The sequence below is a fragment of the Pleurodeles waltl genome, chromosome 7, assembly GCF_031143425.1.
Source record: "Pleurodeles waltl isolate 20211129_DDA chromosome 7, aPleWal1.hap1.20221129, whole genome shotgun sequence".
Lineage (NCBI taxonomy): Eukaryota > Metazoa > Chordata > Amphibia > Caudata > Salamandridae > Pleurodeles > Pleurodeles waltl.
In genome coordinates, this window is record NC_090446.1 from 862,196,635 (window position 1) to 862,218,194 (window position 21,560).

Sequence of the window (21,560 nt, forward strand, 5' to 3'; positions counted from 1 at the left end):
ATGGCATGGGGTCCAATATCAATCCTGATAATGGGTGGCTCATTTTAAACAGATCTATTATTCAGCTACACCTGTGAAGCTCTTTCAGTTTCCCTTGGATATTTCTTTCAAGAACATTGAAGTGATTAGTACCATCTTGCCAGTCCTGCCAATGAGGCCCCGGGCGGGACGGGGTGCCCATGGACTTGCCTAAGGCCAATATTTAGCTACGGGCACCTTTGATTACTAATGTTTTACATGCTGCTGACTCTGTTAAAAGTCCTGATTCTCGAAAAAGGGAAACTATTGTTCTAGTCTATAAGAAGTTTAACAGACAGGATCCATGGTGTTATAGACCCATATCACTGCTGGAGTGCTTTGTTAAGATTGTAGGGTGGGTTATTTTAAATCGGATTGAAGCTTGGGTGCAGGAAAAGAATGTCCTATGTCCGGTGCAATATGGCTTCACAGAAGTCATAGGGACCTTAGAGAAATGCTTAAATTTTAATCTCATTGTTAGCTAGTACACAACAGTTAAGAAAGGAGCACTCCATTTAGCGTTCATGGACTTAAGAGGTGCTTTTGACCGTGTCAACTGGACTAAACTGTGGGATGTTTCATCACATACTGGCATACCTATTCCTTTGGTTAATTTCATGCGGGCCTTGCACATGGGAGTTAGAGCTTCCGTTAGAAACAGTACTGAGGGCGAATGTACCGAACCTTTTGATCTCTCCCATGAAGTTCGACAAGGTTGTGTTCTGGCCCCCGTTCTATTTTTACTCTACATCAATGGTCTTAACTCTTTTTAAATCTTTAATGACAAGGACACGCCCTAAGTAAAATCTGCATTTATTCTGGCTCTTTTGTGTGCTGATGATGATGCCCTGCTTTCTCGCACTCTCAACAGCCTCAGGCGATTTGCTGATGCCTTTGTTAGGGTGATGGATGTGTTAGATCAGGATACAAACAACTATAAGACACATTTTATGGTATGTGGAAGGCAGACCTGTAAAAACTAGGCCTATCTCGATCAAGGGCACAACAAATGGGAGGGTCAGTGAGTTCCCCAATTTGTGGATTATGTTTGATGCGCTGAATTACTGGTCATCCTGCCTTTCAAACCATTGTATGCTATTTAACCAATCCTGTGGGCTGCTGTTTAAGTTTCTTTAAGTTTTGGCAGGAAACCCATCCTGTCCCTGTAAGAAGTATGAAAGACGCAGTGCCTCCCGATCCTGACATATGGGGCATTTGGGGATCTCAAGATTGTGCTACCCCATAGTGGGAGGAGAATCACTTCTGCAGACAGTAATTGGGACTAGCCCTAGCTTTCTTATGCACGAAAACTTGAATTTAGCATATGTCGATGATAAAATTGGATTTGCACCTCCCCTCCTTTGGATGGTGGTATGCAGCATTGAGCATAATGACCTTAACTGTGATGTGCTAATGGATTGTTTAAAGTGTGAAAAAGGTCATAAGATCTCAAGGTTTTCTCATGTATAGTGAATTGTTGACTTACTGAATAGACCTGAAATGTATACTTCTCCTCAAGTGTTGAACAAGGGCAGTTGTATGTCACGTGTGCTGCAGATGCCAGAGACAGGGAGGCCCTAGGAAAAGTCACAATGAGATCTTACCTGGTTATTAAAATCACTGACAGTTCTGAGCCTTATCTCTCACTCGTGAGGAACCCATGGAAAGAGCTCTATTAACGAAATTCCATTTAGGCTCAATTAGAAGCCATCGCTGTCTCTCAGCTGGCCATTTCGACCTAACCTTTATACAGTTTTGCCCCTGTGATGATCTTTCCCTTCAGACCTTAGACCACTTTACCTTGTTCTGTAATATTATGTTCCATTTCACTTTAGACAGCTGATGCTCGTTCTTAGATCTTCAGCTTCGCCAATATAGGCTGTCTTTTTTTTCTTTTTTTTTTTTAACTTCGATTATCTGAGCCGGCAGTCTCTTTTGCTGTTGGTGCTTTCTTGAAAAGTGTCCTATCCTAGAAGAATGCTATAAATATTCTGGAATAATTTGCTCATACCTCAGCCACTGTGCCTCTTTTAGGGCAGGTGAAACTGTAAGAAAACCATTTTATTACAGTTTTATTTTGCTGTTCAGCCAGCCAGCCCGAGCCAAGTTTTGGGGCGTGGCCATTACTGCTGACTGGCAGCAGGGGAGTAGGAGTGGTGGGCACTCCCGTTTAAAGTGCGCATGTCACTTTTGCCATCTGTCTTGTGACAGCCAGCCTGACAAGCGCACTTTAAACCTCTCCACCCGAGCGGTCTTAGACAGCTGGCTGGAGAGCAGGCACAGGCCCCCAAGGCCTGAAGGAGCATCAAACTAGCACGCTCCAGCAAATACTGGGGTTTCTCTCATGCTGACTGAGCAGCATGAGTGCAGCACCAGGATTTGTAGAGGAGAGCTGGTTCAGAGCCCCCCTTGCTGCCAGACTGCAGGACGGATAGGACTGTAGTAGGAGAGGACCGGAGTAAGTATGTTTTCTTTTTTAATTTACTGTGCCAGGCAGTGCGAGAAATTCACACTGCCGTCAACCATAACTCCAGAGCTCTTAATCATGACCCTTTATAAACACAGTTTATAACGGACCATGTTTGAGAGATTTGGGGTTAGGCCTAAGGGCATTCCTGATTGGCCCACAACTTTAAAAAGGAAGCAGCTGCCACTGTCATAAGTAACAGTGTATTTATGAAGCCACAGTTTTTTTTTTTTTTATTAATAACTGGGCCCTTAGATGTCATGCTATTAGGTAAAGATTTCTTCATGCCCCTGGCATAATGTAGCAAATCTTTTGATAGAACGTGTTTTAAAGAAGAAATAATTAATCTATAAAGTTAAAAAAATTTAAGGCTTCCTAATGAATTTGCATCTAGTTGCCATTTTATTACACAACATATAAGCAGCTAAACATGTTTAATTTTTTTAGCAATTTTGTACATAAATGTTATGCTATCATGCAATTCTTATGTGATTCTATTTTATTAATATTTGTTGATGATTGTCTGTTTTCTTCTTTTATGATTATTTTTTAATAATCAAATAAAGATTTACTACTACTAGTAAGCAGTGGAAAGAAAATGGGACACTTACTCATCTGGGTTTGTGCCAGCATTAGCATACGGATTCTCTCTCATAGCTCGTGTCTTGGGATCATAGTAAGCAGAGTTTGGATCCAAATTCCTCAAGTACTAAATTAAAAAATAAGTATTGTTACATTACATAAATAACATTCTATGCATGCTGCAATGAACTGTACATTGTGAACATAGACCATGTTCAGAGTACACTTTTTGTAATAAATTAGACTGCCTTTTAAAACATTACGTTACACTCCCTTCATCTTCACATCAAGTGTTATGGTAACAGACAAACTATCATGACATGTAAATGGATCCCTCACTCAGACATCCTAGTGTTACATGAAAGGAAAAGGGCAATGTGGGCAAATAAAGGTTTCAGCGGTTAAAGATAGCGTCACCTAAATATAACAGAGCTTTTTTAAACAGCTTTTTAAATCTGATATGGTCTAAATAGAAACAGACCTGATGGCATATCCAAAAATGATAGAATAACCACATATATCTAATAATAATGATATATTATTAGCACAAAGGCACGTGAGGACATATATGCACGAGCAGATATGCCCCTGCTACATCTGTCGATTCTGAGACATAGTAAGTGAACAGGGAATCCATTTTAAAAACTTTGCTGGGCAATGGTTATTAAAGGTTCACCAGCTATATGATGGCTTCTCTGAATCCTAGGGTGTTTGGTATCACACATCTCAGAATAATAAACTCTCACTGATCCCAGTGATGGATTTGAGGTGCCCCTTGAAAACCTACAACTACTAGTGTGTTGACTGACTTGTCCTGATCAGTTCAGCCACCACGGGTGCGTTTCAGGCCCCCCCAAGATGGAAGCCATTGTTTTCACGGGCCTGAGACAAAAGCATTCACTGGGCGGAGGTTATATCACCTTACCCACGCAGGATGGACATTCCAGGGCAGGAAACTTCAAAGGCCTTGACCCCTTTGTAATGTGGCCCAGGTCTCTCCAAATGGTGGAGATGACCAACTCCACAGTCCTGACCCCACTTTTGGAGGCAGAACAGTGGGAAAATCAGACAGATTAGGTGTGCCCACTTCATGCCAGCCCCACCCCTAAGGTGGATGAACTGAAGTAGACACACTTCAAATTCCTCCTTCTTGCTTGAAAGCAATTACACCACTAAGGTTAGGGTTATGCCCACTTCACTACAGAAGTGGTCATAAGAGGGGTGTAGTCACCCATAAAGGTGGCTAGCCCATTAGCTACCACCTGGCACTCCCTGTAAACCCCCTAAATTAAGTATTTAGGTGGCACCCCTGAACCCAGATCCTGGAGACCTAAGACGACACAGACAAAGAAAAGGTGTACCCGCAGAAGAAGAAAAGAAGCAGCAGCTGACCACACCATACTTCCTGCTGACCTTAAAGGACACTGCCCAAGAAGTGGACTCAATCTGCCTTCCATAAAGACAAGTCTCCTATGAGCAGCGGCCCTGCTCTGCAACAAAAACTTCAAGGAAAGAAAACTGCAGCTGCTGGAATCCCAGAAGCCCAACACCTAAAGTGACCATTGCACTGGACGTCTGTGACCCGAGGTGAGGCCAACCAACAGTGCCAACGTAGCTCTCCAAATGTTCAGAAACTGAGTCCAGGGTGGGCTGACCCATCTTGGACTCACCTGAAACACCTGCAGCCCCTGCATGCAAGCCCCCTCTCCCACAGCTTGGTGGTGAGAGAAAATCCAACACCTCCAGCAACCACTGCACCTGTGTGTTACTGGTGCGAACAACGTCCCCTGGCTTCTAAGAACTCGAGTCCACACTTGCCGGAATCCAATGCTGCCTGCAGCCTCAACTCACAGGACCCCCTGACCGCGAGTGCTCCTGGATGAGACACCCTTGCATCCATCGCCCCCGGGCCCTGGAGAAGACGACCAAAAGTGCTCTACGTCCCCAAGCACCCAAAGTCTACTACCTACCTGCTTGCTGTTTCTGACTGGCTTCCTAGCCAGAGCCTGCACCCTGTTTGTCATGAGGTCCAACTCCCATAGAGAACCATTGAGTACCTGATGCCTTACCGCACCCAGCTGCCCCAGAGTTGTCCAGTGTGACCTGTTGGTGGGTTTTCATCAGTGCCCAGTACTTACCTGTGCTCCCTGAGCTCGAACTCATAAGTTATTGTTAACACTGTATTTGCTGAACATTGTTTTCCTCCATAGGATAGAATTGAGAAAAAGTTGCACTAAGTGTTGATTTCTAAAACTGCAAAGTATTTATGCTTAAAAGTCTACTTACCCGATTACGAAGTTTTTGGGGTAGAAACATATATAAAAAGAATAGTTTTTTTTCTAAATTGGAGTCAGGTTTATTCTTTGAGTGTGTCTCATTTGTTGCCTCTGTGACTACAACAAATGCTTACCACTACCCTCTGCTAAGCCTAACTGCTCGCTCACACTACCACAAAATAGAGCATTATTCCTATCTACCTTTGCCTCTGCAAAGCCAATTGGGGATCGACTGGACTCTCTGCACAGTGTACTTCATTTTAGTGCACCATATAGAGAGCCATCTTCCTATAGCTGGGTCCAGAATTCTCCAGTATTTCTCGAATTTTTCAGTCCTCCTTCTTTTGTAACTTGTTTGTTGGTGGAAGTCGATGGAACCTCCATTTGGTGTCCCCTTCTGACATCGTCCTACTTCCTCTGGATGTTCCCACCTTCATTAGCCATCTTCACATTCTTTTTTTTTCCTAGTCCACTCATCTTCTTGGTGGAGGAGGGTGGTCCACTTGCTAATCCAGAAAATTCTTCAAGCTGCAAACTACACCTGCAGATAAGAATCTTTATGTTTTGAGGCATAAATCTTTTCTGGATTCACATGCTGAGCATTGATTTTATAGCGTTTTTTTATTGCTGTGGTGGGTGGGTTGAAGATAGGCATTGACTTGTAAATATATGTTTTAGAACCCTTTGTCCAACTTGAGCTTCCTTGTTCATTTGAATATCAATAAAATAATGTGCAATAAAATAATGTGCAATAAAATAATGTGCAATGATAACCATGTTGCTGCCATGCAAATTTCCATTAATGGTGTATTTGACATAAAGGCAATAGTAGCTCCTTTTCTCATGTGGCATGTGCTCTTGGTGCTGTTGTTAATGTTTCTCCTGATAACTGTGGTACAACCGAATTAGTTGGGCAATCCATCTTGCAATTGTGGTCTATGTTACTGGTCTTCCCAAGTAGCTGTTTGCGAATGATACAAAAAGTGGAGTTTCCATGAAAGGCTTTGTGTTTGAAATATAATGCATGACGGAGCATCTTGGGTCCAATGTGTGCAAAGGTCTTTCAGCGTGTGTCTTTCGATTTTGAAAGAAATTTTGCATTTGAATAGTTTGATTAATATGAAACTGTGAAACTACCTTTGGTATGAACTGTGGATCTTTTCTCATGACGTTTCTGTAGTTGTGTATTTGAAAATAGGGCTCTTGTATTGTGAGTACCTGTACCTAACTTACTTCCTCGTGCAGGTAATAGCTACCAAAAAGGCAGTCTTTAAAGTTAGCATCTCTAAAGTAGCTTTGTGTAACGTTTGAATGTTTTTTCATGAGCTGTATAAGAACTATATTTAGGTTCCATAAGAATGCTGGTACACTTCTTGGAGGTGCTATTCTCTTAGTGCCCTCTAAGAATCATAATAACTACTGGTGCTCTGAAAAAACGTCTTCTCCTATGTCCTCTTGTGTAGGCCACTATTGCTGCAAGATTAACTTTTAAGGGTGCATATGTAAAACCTTCTTGTAAAAGGTGAGTTAAATATTTTAACACTGTCTTTTCCCTTGTTATTTTCTTCACTAATACACTTCTTATACGCCTTAGTAAAAATCTCTTCCATTTTGCCATATAACATTTTCTTGTTATTGGTTTTCTTGCTTCCCTAATAATGCCATTGTGTTTTCTGGTTACTTCATGTGTCTGAATTCTAAGTCTTCAGGAGCCATGCCATTAGATTCAAAGATGTTGATTCTGTGTGTATTACCCCTCCTATTTCCACTGACAACAGATTTTGTTGTTTTGGTAGCCTTTGAAATCTTCATTGAGCTAGTCCCAGGTTTGCTGGTGCAATTAAAATTAAGGTCATACGACTCCTTTTGCATTTGTTGATGACCTTGTTCAACAGTGGAATTGAGGGAAAAGCATATGCAAATGTCCCTGACTAGTTTATCAAAAGGGTATTCCCCAGTGACTGAAGGTGTGGCTGTCAGGAGGCAAAGTACTGGCATTTCACATTCTGACGAGTTTCATACAGGTCAATTGTTAGTGTACCCCAATTCCGAAAAATAATTCGTACCACACTCTAGTAGAGCTCTCGCTCGGGGGCGCATGAGGCCTGCCTGCTCAGTCTGACCGCTTCAACATTGTCCTTCCCTGGTAGATGTATTGCTTGAATCTCCACGTTTCTTTTTATTGCCCATTTCCAGAGTTGGGGAGCTAGCCTTGACAGGGGTGGAGTTTGAGTACCTTCCCAGTATGTTTATGTAAAACACTGTCATTGTATGGTCTATATGAATCAATAGTTTCTTTCCCCAAAGTTGTTTTTGGAATGCTTTAAGAGCTAGAAACACTGTTTTTAGTTCCAGGATATTGATCTGCATCCTGTTCCTTCCAAATTAATCGTATTTTCAGGGATCCCATATGTGCTCCCTATCCTATATGTGAGGCGTCCGTGGTTACCGTCACAGATGGAGTGTGTTGCAGAAATGGTTTTCCTTGTATAATGTTTTCTCTGTTCCACCATGCAATTTACTCCTGTACCTTTTGTGTGATAACCACTAGATCTTCCCAATTCCCTGTTGCTTGTGACCTTTGATTTTGAAGCCACTCTTGGATTGGTGTCATATGAAGTCTCGCATATGGGATCAAGGGGCATGATACCAGCTTTACCAATAGTTTCCCCCGCTGTCCTCACTGTCAGAGCTTACCCTTGCGGTAAAGAAGAGTCTCTCCCAGAAGGGATTGTGTTCCTTTCTCACTGGGGAATGCTTTTCCTTGAATCGATTTTAACTTTGCTCCCAAGAAAATCTTTTCCTGTTCTGGTTCTGGAGAGGACGTTTGCTACATTTAACAAGAAACTTAGTGTGTACAGTGTCTTCATCATGATTTTAATGACCCGTTTGCATTTCTGGTAGGACTTTGCTCTTACTAACCGTCGAGGTATGGATATACATGCATACCCATCCTTCTGAGATGTGCTGCTACTGCTGCAAGACACTTCATGAGTTGGTGCTGATTTTATTCCAAATGCTCGTACTGTGAATTGATAGTGTGTTCCATTTACCACAAAACTTAGGTATCTATTGTGTTTTGTATTCACTCGTATGTGCAAATAGGCATCTTTCACGTCTATAGGTGGCATGTAATCTCCACTTTGCAACTGTGAAATGACTTCATGTAAAGTTGTCATTTTGAATATTTGCATTTTTATAAACTTTTTGATGAACCTGAGATCTAGGATTGGACACAAGGAACCGTCTACCTTTGGAATTAGGAAATATGGTGAGGAAATGTCCCTTGTCAATTTCTTGTTTTGGGGCATGTTCTATTGCTTGTTTGTCCAGTAACTCCTTGACCTTCTTGAGGAGTCAATTAGTTTCCTCTTTTGAATGGATTGTTTTCTTTGGTCCTCTTGTTGGCGGGAATCTGTTTAGTTCTATGCAATATCCAAACTAAACTGTTCTGAGGATCCATTTGTCTGAAAAGATCTTCCTCCACTCCTGGAGAAAGTGTTTTAATCTTCCACCGAGCGGTGTGCTGTGATGGAGCTTCGATTGTTAGGTGTTCCCCTACTGATGATATTTGTGAGGGTGTTGTAGTTGTTGTGCAGTTACTTATGTCAGGTGGTTGAGCCTCCTCTCCCTGGCTGACCTCTCCCTCTTCTTTGAAAGGAGTTTCATACCTTGCAGCTGGCACTGCCAGTTTTGCTGCGTTGTACCAGTTTGGGTGGAAACCTCAGTGAGAACTCCAAGACTGGAAACTACCCCGGGAGGCTGGCCTTCTTGCAGGAAATGTCCCCCTTCATATTCCTCACGAAACTCCAGTGCACCCATAGATTTTGCGGTTTCATTGTCTTTTTTTAGTTGGTTGAGACTTTCGTCCACTGAGTTACCAAACAATTGTTGTCCATTAAACTGAGTTGATGTTAGCTTGTTTTGAACGCTGAAATCCTCAACCAAGAGTGGCGCCTTAGAGTGACCCCCATCATTATTTGGCGACTAGACATGTCTGCCACACCCAGAGCATATTTTAAACCAGTATTAGCTGTGTTTTTCCCACTTTTTGCCAGATGTGCTGTCCTTTTCTTATATTGCTCATGGAGACGTTTCATCATTTCTCCAATTTCCTCCCAATGCTGATGAGGGCGCCTATTAAGAAATGCGTTTAAATTTGCAATATGCCACTGGTTTGCAGCACTCTGCTCGATTCTGCGACCCATGCGTTCCATCCTTTTAGTCTCCTTATCTGGATGTGGTCCCGAGGTTAAGGAGATGTTAGTTCCCTTCCTTGTAGTTGAAGTGATTATGGAGTCTGCCAGGACAGTACCTTTAATGTACACAAGATCCTTGGAAGAATATTTTGATTTCTTTTCAGCCCATGGCATGAATGTTCTGCAAGTCGCTGGTTCTTTAAAGGCTTCCTTGCATTGATCAGGTATGCTTGGGAAGCATAAAAAGTTATTGGTTTCTTGCCTGACTTGGCAGCAGTGTTTCTAACAGAAAGCATGACTGTGGCTCATCCTCTTCAAGTTGAACATTAAACTTGTCAGATGCATTTTTAATCACCAAATTGTACATACCAATATCATCTGGGGGTTGGGGTTTGGATGGGTAAGCCTGTACTTCATCATCTGGTGAGTCAGCCTCCAAATCTTCCCATTGAGATTCAATGAATTCACCGTCGCCTGAAGTCTGATACATTTCTTTTTGGTCATTTTCCTCCTCATAAAAGAGGTCTTCCTCCTCTCCTCTTGAAGCTTGCGTGTGAGTGAAGGTTGACTTTCTTGAGTTCTACCTCAGAAGTCTCTATTGTCGAAGGTTTCTGTGGAATCCTGAATCCCTTCAGACTGTCATCTAATTCTTTTTTCTTCTAAAGAAGCGCAGACATTTCGGCTTCTTGTCGTTGCCTTTTTTCTCAATTTTGACAACCCACTCTTCGGGTTCGAGCGTTTCCTCTGACGTCAAAGTTTCTTTGGCCGATGCCTCAGACGACAAGATTCGACGTTCAGCTTGTGAATCTTGAGCTTTCGATGATGCGTCCTTTGTTTTTCCGTCCGATGATGAGTCCTTTGTTTTTCCGTCCTTTGACATAGAATGTGTTTTTTGAGATTTTTATCCACTGAAGAACCCTCAAAAGCTCAATGAGATTCCGTTCCAAGGGGCATCTCTGTGGACGGCGAGTGTTTCGACACAGAGACTCCCTTGTGTATCAGCGAGTCTGATCTTTTCAACTCAGGTGTCTTAGAGGAAGATGTAGCCTCTTACCTCAGATTTTCAGCTCTTCTTCAGTGCTTCTTCTTCGACCTCTATGATCTTCCTCTGAAGTTTCTCCTTCTGTCCCTGCCACTGACATTCTTCTTGCTGTTGCTCAAAAGTTCCAGCTCTTCAAAGGATGGTGTTGTTTTTTGGCCTAGCAAGATGTGATGGGCCATTCTTTGTCTCGCTGTTTGGCACAAACATTGAGCAGGCTTTTCATTCTTTGCTCCAGTCTTCGACTGGAAGACAGAGGTTGCACACCGGATGTTTATCTTTGTGGGTGTATTTATGGTGGCAATTTTTGTAAAACTGGAACGTGTCTTTTCCATTACTCTGAGCAGGGGGCCCCTCGAATGGGCATTTGCGGCAATCCTTTGAGATAAAAAATTGCAATCGGTCTTACTTCATCGCTCAGCAGCTCCCTGTTGGGGGATGTCCTTTTAATTTGATTAAGTTCTTGTTGTATTTCTTGCAAATCATTTGACGTTTTCCCTCGTGTTGGAGATGTCTCTGCAAACATCTAGACCCAATGGCGGAAAAAAGAATCTAAAGATGGCTACCGAAGGTGGGAACATCTAGAGGAAGCAGGACGATGTTACAAGAGGACACAAATGGAGGTTCAATCGACGCTCACCAACAAACAAAAGTAGAAAAGGGAGGAGACTAATGCACAGCATGTGAATCCATAAAAGATTCTTGCTGCAAAATCCCAATAGCTGGTGCCACACTCCATTTTGATGGTCTACCGGAAAATAAAGGGTCTAAAGCTGTGACTACTTCTGTAACATTGCCTCTATAAGGGAGCAATAGTTTGTGATTCTAATGATGGAGAAACAGTGTTACAGGTAATTACATTATTCTTAATACTACTGGGATCTTCATTAACACTATGAACACCGAAATCATCAAATGAGAAAAACCTCTAACTCTATGAAGGACAATAAAAAACGTCATATATTGCATCTATTTACCTTTTAAGAAATACTGTAATAGGTTTCCAAATCCTAAACCTTAAGTGTGAGGAAACATGGAACAAAGCATTGTCCATCAGGAATGATACTTAAATGTCATGATCTATCAATGAGCATCCAAAGACCGATGAAGCAAAAAATTGTGAAAATTATGTTTCTTTAATTAACATGAATGGGTCGATTATAAACTAGAGGTACTGTATTTAATATAACAAAGCTTTTAAAGTTGACATGAGTACATCTGGCACAATAATGTTGACCTGTATCCTTTTTTCTTTGCCTGTGCACCGCGGGATGTAAATATGTCCCTCAGTATCTCAAAATGTAGTTAACTGAATTAGTTGTACAGTCCTTTTTTTGTCACATTTCTAGGATGTATTTTTATTATGTTCATGATGTTCTCGGAGAGAGGAGGAAGCTTGACTGTATCGTTAAAAGGCCATTTCCTCAAATCAAATGGAGGCTGTTTATGTAATGTAAATGTGCTTTCATTTTCTTTTGCAGGATATACTCACATATCATTTGTTTCACACCATGCTGACAATATAAATTCTCTGCTTTAAACATATAAAAATGCTGTATTTGGGAAGTGAATTCAAAGAGAACAGTTGATGGACGGAATGTAGACAAAATCAAACATCCTCCCCCAGTCACAGATCTGGGTTTAATCCATCAGTTTTTTTGCTCACCATGCCATTCCAGTTTGGACCCAGCCACATGCAAATCAGTCTTGACCCTGTTCTCCATGGGAACAGTCCAGGGAAACTACCAGGCCAGGTCCTCCCTGGACCAGAAACAAGCATCCTGTGACCGGTTTTGGGCTATCACCCCTCTTTAGCCAGGCTAGCTTGAATCTGGTGGCATTGTGAGCACAGGACCCACGTCTGGGAATACCCTTCCCACTTCGGGGGACAAATGCAAAAAGAACAGTTGATGGACAGAATGTAGACCAAATCAAACATTCTCCCCAGTCACAGATCTGGGTTTAATCCATCATTTTTTTTGCTCACCATGCCATTCCAGTTTGGACCCAGCCACATGCAAATCAGTCTTGACCCTGTTCTCCATGGGAACAGTCCAGGGAAACTGTCAGGCCAGGTCCTCCCTGGACCAGAAACAAGCATCCTGGAACCGGTTTCGGGGTATCAATCCTCTTCAGCCAGGCTAGCTTGAATCTGGTGGCATTGTGAGCACAGGACCCACGTCTGGGAATACCCTTCCCACTTCGGGGGACAAATGCAAAAAGAACAGTTGATGGACAGAATGTAGACCAAATCAAACATTCTCCCCAGTCACAGATCTGGGTTTAATCCATCATTTTTTTTGCTCACCATGCCATTCCAGTTTGGACCCAGCCACATGCAAATCAGTCTTGACCCTGTTCTCCATGGGAACAGTCCAGGGAAACTGCCAGGCCAGGTCCTCCCTGGACCAGAAACAAGCATCCTGGAACCGGTTTCGGGGTATCAATCCTCTTCAGCCAGGCTAGCTTGAATCTGGTGGCATTGTGAGCACGGGACCCACGTCTGGGCATACCCTTCCCACTTGGGGTGACAAATGCAAAAAAGAACAGCTGATGCTTTAAACATATAAAAATGCAGATGGGTGTCCGATGCTCTGCCCAGTGCCCACAGTGTGCTGGGGGCCAGGCCGACTTCTTCCATATGATATGGTCCTGCCCCGAGATTCGAGTGTAGTGGGAAGGAGTAAACCAAGAGCTGAACAGTGCTTTGGGAACATTGCAAATACTGACCTGGAGCGGACAAGACTTTGGTCGGAGCAGCCACGCTGGTGGCTAAGAGAGACATTGCGGCCGCTTGGTATACCGCCAAGGGCCCCTCCCTTCAGAAATGGAGACGGGGGTGGACTGGTGTGCAGCCCAAGAAAAGGTGGTGTACGATCCAAGGGGATGCCCCCGTAAATATGAGAAGATCTGGGGGAAAGGAACGGGATTACTAGGTTAAATTGGCCCAAAAATGTGTGTGCATGCCCCTTCCTTTTTCTCTGCATTATTAAGATATGCAATTTTGGGAATTCCTGTGTACCCCGGGTACAGAAGAGTCAGATTAGAATTGACCCTCCAGTCGGTACCAAACAGGCCAAGACTTGTGTACTTTACCTGTTTTTCTCTTTAAAAGCAATAAAAACTTGTTTATAAAAAATAAAAAAAACATATAAAAATGCTGTATTTGGGAAGTGAGCCAAGATCTTCCCTTGCTTTCTTGCCAAGCAGAGACTATGTCAGAGTACTATCTGGCTTTATACTTAGAAATTTGTCATGACTTTCTTTGCCTTTCAAACTGGGCGGCTCTTCTGTCAATTTACTGTTTGTCTCCTTATTTACCTCGCGATGGAGCATCTATGGTTCCGGCTAATGCTAAGAAAGCGCACAGCCATTATCACCTATTGATGTATGAATTGATGCCAGACTGAATTAATTAACCATTTATTTTCTTGCCTTCCGTACCGATTCTAAATGTTGCATAAACTTTCACGGTTTGTACTTGAATCTCAACTTGTGATGATTTTTCAGGGCAGACTTCCCTGTCAGGGTTCTCAGAGTTTTCAATTAATATTGTATTCAATGCCTAGCGCCATCGACCTATGGAAAGCACTCACCCCAATTTTTCAGCAATCTGATTAAGTGACTCAACATCACGGTATCTCCTCTCTTGGAAACTGCCTTCAAGGCCTGTCCCCACACTCTGATACAAGCCTTTTTGACTTCGCAATTTACATCTTATGTCTGTACATCTGCGTCGTCAGCTCATGTCACTGCCTGGCTGCATGAGTCAAACATGTTACAAACTTGACACAGACTGAATACACAATGTCTAATAGACTTTTAAGTCCACTAACAAGCACCACGCTCCCTCACAGGATCGAGTGTATCAGCCAGACATCACAGATCCCCTTAGAGGATGACTAACTGTGCCATTGGTGTTTCTTGAAATCAAGAACTACACAAGATGTCAAAGCCTCTGAGGGACCTTTGTGATTTAACAGTGAGGGCCTAAAGTACTTAAGTTGGAAAACAGCTCCTTCATGTCTGCTTTACTGTGCTGGTCACTCAAACCTGGTGTAGACACCAGTCATATTCTGAAGGAATTTATGATCAACGTAACAACAGTAAACATTTCTCCCTCTGTCTTCCATACCCATGTAGAAAATCACATTTGTTGTAGATACAAATTGTGAGGATTGAAGAACACAGGCAACATGTTCACACTGCTCCCCTGGGACCATATTCCTCTTAGAAAAGCAGAGTGCCCACATGCACAAGTCAAAGCCCTGTGCTTGGGAATTCCTCTCACAAAAATGGAAAAAAAAAAGAATGAGGCTGCAACTGCGATGCTTGCTGGGGTTGTGCAGCATTTCCTATGTAATAGACTATTCTTTTTATAAGGGGGAAAATTACAATTGGGTTTTTATGGTGAAATATAATTTAGGATATTTGCTTTAAAAAAAAATTAAAAACTTTATAAAGAATAAATTGCCTTATGACAAACACTGCTTTTTTTTATGATCAGAGAGTTTTATTTCCCTGCTATAGAAGTGTACCAAAATCTTGTGCATGTAAAGGCACAATAATTGTTTTTGAAAACTAACAAAAAGCCTATGACTGAGAAGTTGAGTTCTCTAGTCGATCACAAAGTACATCACTAGGAGCAAGTGACTGTGTTCTGTCTGGAAAAAATATTTTAAAGAGGTTTTAGTGCTCATTGAAAGGCTACACATAGTCTACAAAGCTTTAGCATTCATAATCTTCCAAAAACACTTACGGGGGAAAACAGAAACTATACACAAATCTTTTGTGCACAACAACTTCCTTAACTACTGGCCTACCCACCACCACGATCTAAATAAACTCCTGACTTACTTTGGCAATATCTTCTCGGATACGAAGATTCCGGACAGTGATGCGCCTCTTTGAGTCGAAGTTCTGCCCTGGCATGTCAATGTCATCTGCATACTTGTCTTCATCTTCATCCTCACTGTTGTGATCCCTTTCCTGAAAAAGATTTGGAAGTATCAAAAACACAGCAGTATTTAGGATTTCAGGTCAAAAAATGGATTCTGGTACTGGGGAAGTTAGCAAATTTACAAACCTCTTAAGAGGTAGCTGTAGCAGAACAGAACAACCTGTTACCAAGGTGAGGAACAATGCACAAGTCCAAATAACAAATATAGGTCCATGTGATAAGCATTCGAAATAAAACACCAAAAAGGCAACATTTTGCACTTCTTCAGTTTGTTGTAAATCTATATTATGTAAAATAAGCATGTTTTATGTCTTTTTGAACAACTAGTTAGTGATTTGTTTCCAGGAACTGTGTGTCCATTTCAGTGAAATGTTTAGCAAACATTTTTTAGCACTGGAAATGAAAATATAACATATGCGCCAATCATAAAAAGGAAACAAAGCAAAAACGTTTAAGAATGAGAACATGTTGAGTAAAAAATATATAAAAAGGTAGGGATAGTTTTGGCACCATGCAAAATTATAAAACACTACGGGAGGAGGTTGCAAATTCTAAAATCAGGGATTAAACTTGATTTTTGGCGAGGAAAATATTTTTTCATTAGGAAACATGTAGGGCATTTTGTGGTAGAGTACACTTTCTTTGTTGCATGGTATGAAGACAAAAAAATGTGAACATCCACATTAACACATTCTGCACATCAGAATGGAAAACTCTCCACTTGTTTACTGTGTTGTGAAAAACACCTGATCAGGTATAGCCCTTAATCAGATACCAGGCTACCACACTTGTTCACCATTCCTTGCTTTCTAGGTAGATCTGTGATCTCCATATACCCATACATAAACAGGATATGGTCAGTAAATTGGAAACCTCGGTAAGTTTGACAAAACTTAACCTTTTTAGATTCCTGAGCATAGTTTCTATTCTCCACAGTCCTGCCCCATAAGTAACAAAACAACTCTATTGGCTTGATGTATCCTCCATTATGAAACAGGTAGCACTACAGCACTCACTGTGATATGACGAGCAGCTGTTTCAAAACTATAAGCCCAAGTATAGAAAAAAAAAGAGAAATATCTCTAAAGCCCTCGTAGACAAGGTATAACACCACACAGCAGAAGAAATATATGTTCTTAAAAAACAAGTCTTCTTGGAAATATTAAAGAAGAGCCTTAGCATTCATTGTTTTGATACACATACAGTGATGCTAAGAAGAAAGTACAGGCAAGTACTCGCAAGATTCAACAGCTTTTCCTAATGGTATATACAACATTCATCTAGTCCTCAGAAGGTCCTACCCATACATATTCTAATGTCATGTGGCAAAAACACAAAACTGTCACTAAGACATAATTTATTAAAACAAACTTATAAAAAAAACGTTCAGAAGACTTGATTAAAACAGTAAATGCGACCTTACAGGCACAAGTTCAAATAATTACTTGACCACGAGCAAGTGCTAACACCTGTACAAACAAAAATAGAAACCTTGTCAGCTTTAACTGGAGCATTCACATATGTATTAACTCATCACGCTTAAGTTAAAAAATATCTGATAGTCTCAGAGAAAGAAATAAGGCTTCTCATGTGTCTGTGTAAGAGTATGAAGCCATTTCAAAACAATATGAAGGCCATCGTTTCACACAGAGAAAGATATACAAATGAAAATTCTTAATATATCTCTCATTTTATAAGTCCCTCTGTCTCTTAATCCCTTTCTTTGTCTATATATGTCCCTTGCTCGTATCTCTACATATCTATCTCAGTCTGTGTTTACCTGTATCTTTTCAGCTACATATATGTCTGTTCTCTCTCTCTATCTCTCTCTTTCTTTCTTTCTCTCTCTCAATCTCCTCACATCCCTCTCTGTGTTTCCTGGTTCACATGGAAAAAAGATCAAATGTGGCAGGTTTGTGAAAAAGTGAAATTAGTTTTCAGGGGTATCAGCAGTTTCTATTGTAGGAATCCAGGCAAATTCTAACCTTTTCCTCCTCTCAATGTTAATTTTTCACTGCTAAACGCAATCTTCTCTGACCCATTGGTCATTAAATTTGTTACTCTACTCAAGTAAAATATGCAGTCACTGGTATGCTTATTGTTTTTCTCTCTTCCCGCCCACCCGCTCCCAAACTCAGTAGGTCCCCACTTTTTCATGCATTATGGCCAATAATGTGTGGTAACAGTGCTGACTGTAATGTCATGTCAACATTATTAAGTAAATCAGATTTAATCATAATAATAATAATAATAATAATAAAAAAAAAAATACCAACCCACTTATCAGAGAAAACACATTTACAATTAAATCTCACATGAATAACTTTCTGGAAAAAAAGGAGAAAGACCACCCCATGCTTCATTAGATCCCAGTGTATGAATGCTACTACCGTCTGCAAGTCGTCTTCTCCCCAGTGCTTCTTGGAAGAGTTCTGAAGAAAATAAAGAAAAGTGTCATCACTGCACTCAGTTGACAAATGGTATCAATCCAAAGAAAACAGTATTTTCCAAGACACTGGATCCTCAGCATGAACACCCCCCACACAAATATCCATGCATTTAGGTACAGGTTTTTAGGAGATTTTGCACAACCCATCAGTCCACTTCAACACCACTAAAGAGGTACTGGACCTTGAAGTGGATACAGTGCTAAAAGGTTCTTCAGATGTAAAACTCACTGATATGAGAGTCATCAAGCATGAAGAGAGTCTGAACCTCAAGCAAATTTGAATAACTTTTTAAGACTATGTACAATGCTTTGCTGATATTCCACTGCCATTATTGAGAAAAGTAGTCCTGATTTAGATAATAATATCTTTTGGGTTGAGAATACGCCATTTGAGACTTATAAACCCTAGAGCTTTATAAACTAGCTACTGTAAGTTAACAGCACTAGCGCATTCAAAAGAACGACTTTCTACAGTTCTGTAAGCAAGGCAGGACTGAGCTTTTCAGATGCAATCAATTATTAGTGGGCATACCCAATTAATAATTATTACTATTGACTGCATTTACCAAACAATCCTCTATTCACGGAGAAGAATGATGAGCACAGTTTCCTTTTCCCAAAGGTGCAGTCCTACAGCAGAGATGTCTCCCACATCATACAAACTTGGAAAAGAGATATGAAGGTTTAGTGCTGAGGAAAGACTTGCACGAGATCAAGACGAGATCAAGACCGGTGAGGAATGATGTAAAATAAGTGGATTTTGGGAAAACATACAATTAATTGTAGAGTTAAGAACCAGGAATGTGCCTTCTAAAGAGGGACACTTGAGTGGTACAGTAGAAGTTGATCAGCTCATAACAATTCAAGTCTTGGACACAAATGCTGGTTGATCACTCCAACCAATGCCATTGGAAATGGCAGAACAACCCCATTTAACCACCCCCAAATCAATGTTGTATACTCCAACAGGATGTGGCACCCCCATGGTCATACTTGGAAGGAAAATCTCTGCCATAATACAGGACTGAGGAAATGAAAATAAATTTAAAAACAGCATGACTCAGAAAGCATGCATTTCAAAAGGAATCTTGTTTTTAAAATACTTAGTACTGCCGCCTTTAAAACAACTACAAAACCTACAATTCATGAGTTTAATTGCCAGCTCTGTACAAGAAAGTAGACTGGAGAAGAGCATTAATTTAATGTATTTTGTTTTGAAAAACTCTAATAGTTAAGAAAGGGAGTGGGAAGAACTGATGTTTTAGCCTATCTTAATAGTTGGAATCCATACAACTAAAGTTTGGATGCTATTTATCTCACCAACTGAAACTGAGTGAACAGTTCAGTCAAGACAGGTTAAGGGTCCCATTTGTAGCTGGGCGGTAATGCAAAATAATCCCATTTCTGAAAGGCATTCTACACTTGCAGAAGACTTTAGAGGTAGAGACAAATTCACTGGTGGATTCTCTCCAGACAGCATAAGATATTCAATGACCACACAGTTCCAAATCAAGGCCGATTTGTCCATCTAATAACCTAGATCTCATCAATGTGACATTCTATAGTTTTTCTAAGCCTTCACGTGTAGCTTAAGAAAGTCTACACAGTATGCACTTTTCAATTAAGTCAAGCAGCAACCCCCTGTTAAAAATTGTTTTTATTGCAGAGTAGTAATATCAATAAAAATGATGAATCAAAACTGCGAAAATCAGAAAAGAAATGGCGACTCCTTCAATGCAGAGCTTCGCATTTACTCCTAAATTTCAGCCACTTCCCTATCATCCCTATTATAAATCAGTTCTTTAAACTTCAAAAGAGACTGCTTTTGAGATGCCTGACAGACTTGCTGCCAGGGGGGGTGCAAGTCACCTGACATGTATAGATCATCTTTTAGGTATGCTGTTTGTCCAGGACAAGGTATCTTAAACCCAACAGTCAATGTACTGAATTCTAGTTCAAGGGAGTGACTACAAAAAAAAAGATTAACAAAAGAAATCACAATTATGGAAATTATAATCCATAATAATGAATGGCATACCACTCTCAAAGGACCAGTGGGATGAGAAAAACAGAAGCACTTTAATATTCGGCAGGAGCCAACAATTAAGCTCTTGTTCTAAAATCAAGAGCCAGAATGATCATGTCTGATTTTGCCATATATGAAGCAAAAAATAATTAGGTACTGATATTGCTGAGGTTGTGATATGAGATAAATAAACCACCCAGGGAGAGACCAAGGAAGAAAACCTTGGAGAGAAAATAATGCATTCTGTCTTGGGGCAAATGCCCCTCAGAAGAACAGAAGTCATCAACTCCTAAATAAGACAGACAAGCACCTGTGTGATGTGCCTTGGTCTCTATTATTAGATTCCCCACAGAATATTGGCTGATTCTCAGCCCTCTTGCTAGAGAAACAGGATACGGAACATCATGATTGGAACTCTTATCCCTTCTTGATGGTTCCATGTTTTAAACGTATGTGCCTGTGTAACTTCAAAAACAGAAGTAACAGCCTTGTGGATGTCACAGACATAAATATGATGGGTTATTAAAATATAATTGGGTACTGGAGCACTCGTACACAATAACTTCCATCCACAATAATTTCAGTCGAATGTTGAACAGTAATGCAGATAACCTTTTTATCATTATACATACAAGGATATACTATATGAATATAATCTGGTGGATTGACAATCCTACTTAAAAATTTTACCCACTTACTAAAACTGGTTTTGTAAAGCAATATCAGGGCCTGAAGAGAAAATTGCTGTTCACAAAAACTCTGATTTCTGCTTAGCATATGATGCTAACATCATTACACACCTGCAGGCTCTGGTTGAGCTTCACCGACTCTCAAGTCCCTCTGTTGCCTTGACACTTCTCTATGCCCCCTTTCTTTCACCACAATGTAGTACTTGCACCAAAAAAGGTTATCGACAATACTGGAAAATTATCCTCTTGGTTACTTTGTTCATTTTTGTCCATTTTACTCACCACTTGCTCCACTAGCTTTCCTGAAGCCAACTCCTCTTGTAGTTTCTGAGCTTTCAGCGTACGTTTGGCCTACAATGAAGAGGAGCACATTTTGAAAAACACTTGGAGTGAAGTACACAATAGCTAAACATGCTGCATCTTCTGTTGACATTATATAGTTGCACAACTAACTTGACATACTTTCCTTGCAAGATGATGTATTTATCTAGTTCACGATACAAAATATTTTATATCGAGGAGCTTCCTATCCAGAGCTATTAGTAGCCACAATGATTAGTTACTGCTTTGATTTATGCTATTGGGTGTACAAGTCATTACAAATGATACAGAATAACACTTCTTTAGATTGCAAGGAGTGCATTACAATGTAAAAATAAAACTTCAAATGATTGTATCTTAGGTAATAATTTAACACACATAATTCAAGTATATCATACTTTTAGTGCAAGTGTGTGGGCCAATCTAGTATGTTTACAGGAAAACAATCAAGTAGCCCTTTATTCGGGGGCGTGGCCTGCTGAGCAGCGAGATGGCCGCTCTCTGAGTGAGCTCCGCCGGCCGGACCGAAATCCT

General features: G+C 40.8%; 1 protein-coding gene across 3 annotated transcripts in view; it reads right to left on the reverse strand.

The window, feature by feature from the left end:
• The window catches only part of SLU7 (SLU7 homolog, splicing factor), a 225,456-nt gene that overhangs the window by 149,661 nt on the left and 54,235 nt on the right, over positions 1–21,560 (reverse strand). For all 3 annotated transcript variants that reach the window (XM_069199379.1, XM_069199377.1, XM_069199380.1), the window contains exons 6-9: positions 20,988–21,056; positions 17,932–17,973; positions 15,439–15,570; positions 3,097–3,194 (exon numbers count right to left, since the gene is read on the reverse strand). In XM_069199379.1, the coding sequence (XP_069055480.1) occupies positions 3,097–3,194; positions 15,439–15,570; positions 17,932–17,973; positions 20,988–21,056 (341 nt within the window). The remainder of the gene's footprint in view (positions 1–3,096; positions 3,195–15,438; positions 15,571–17,931; positions 17,974–20,987; positions 21,057–21,560) is intronic.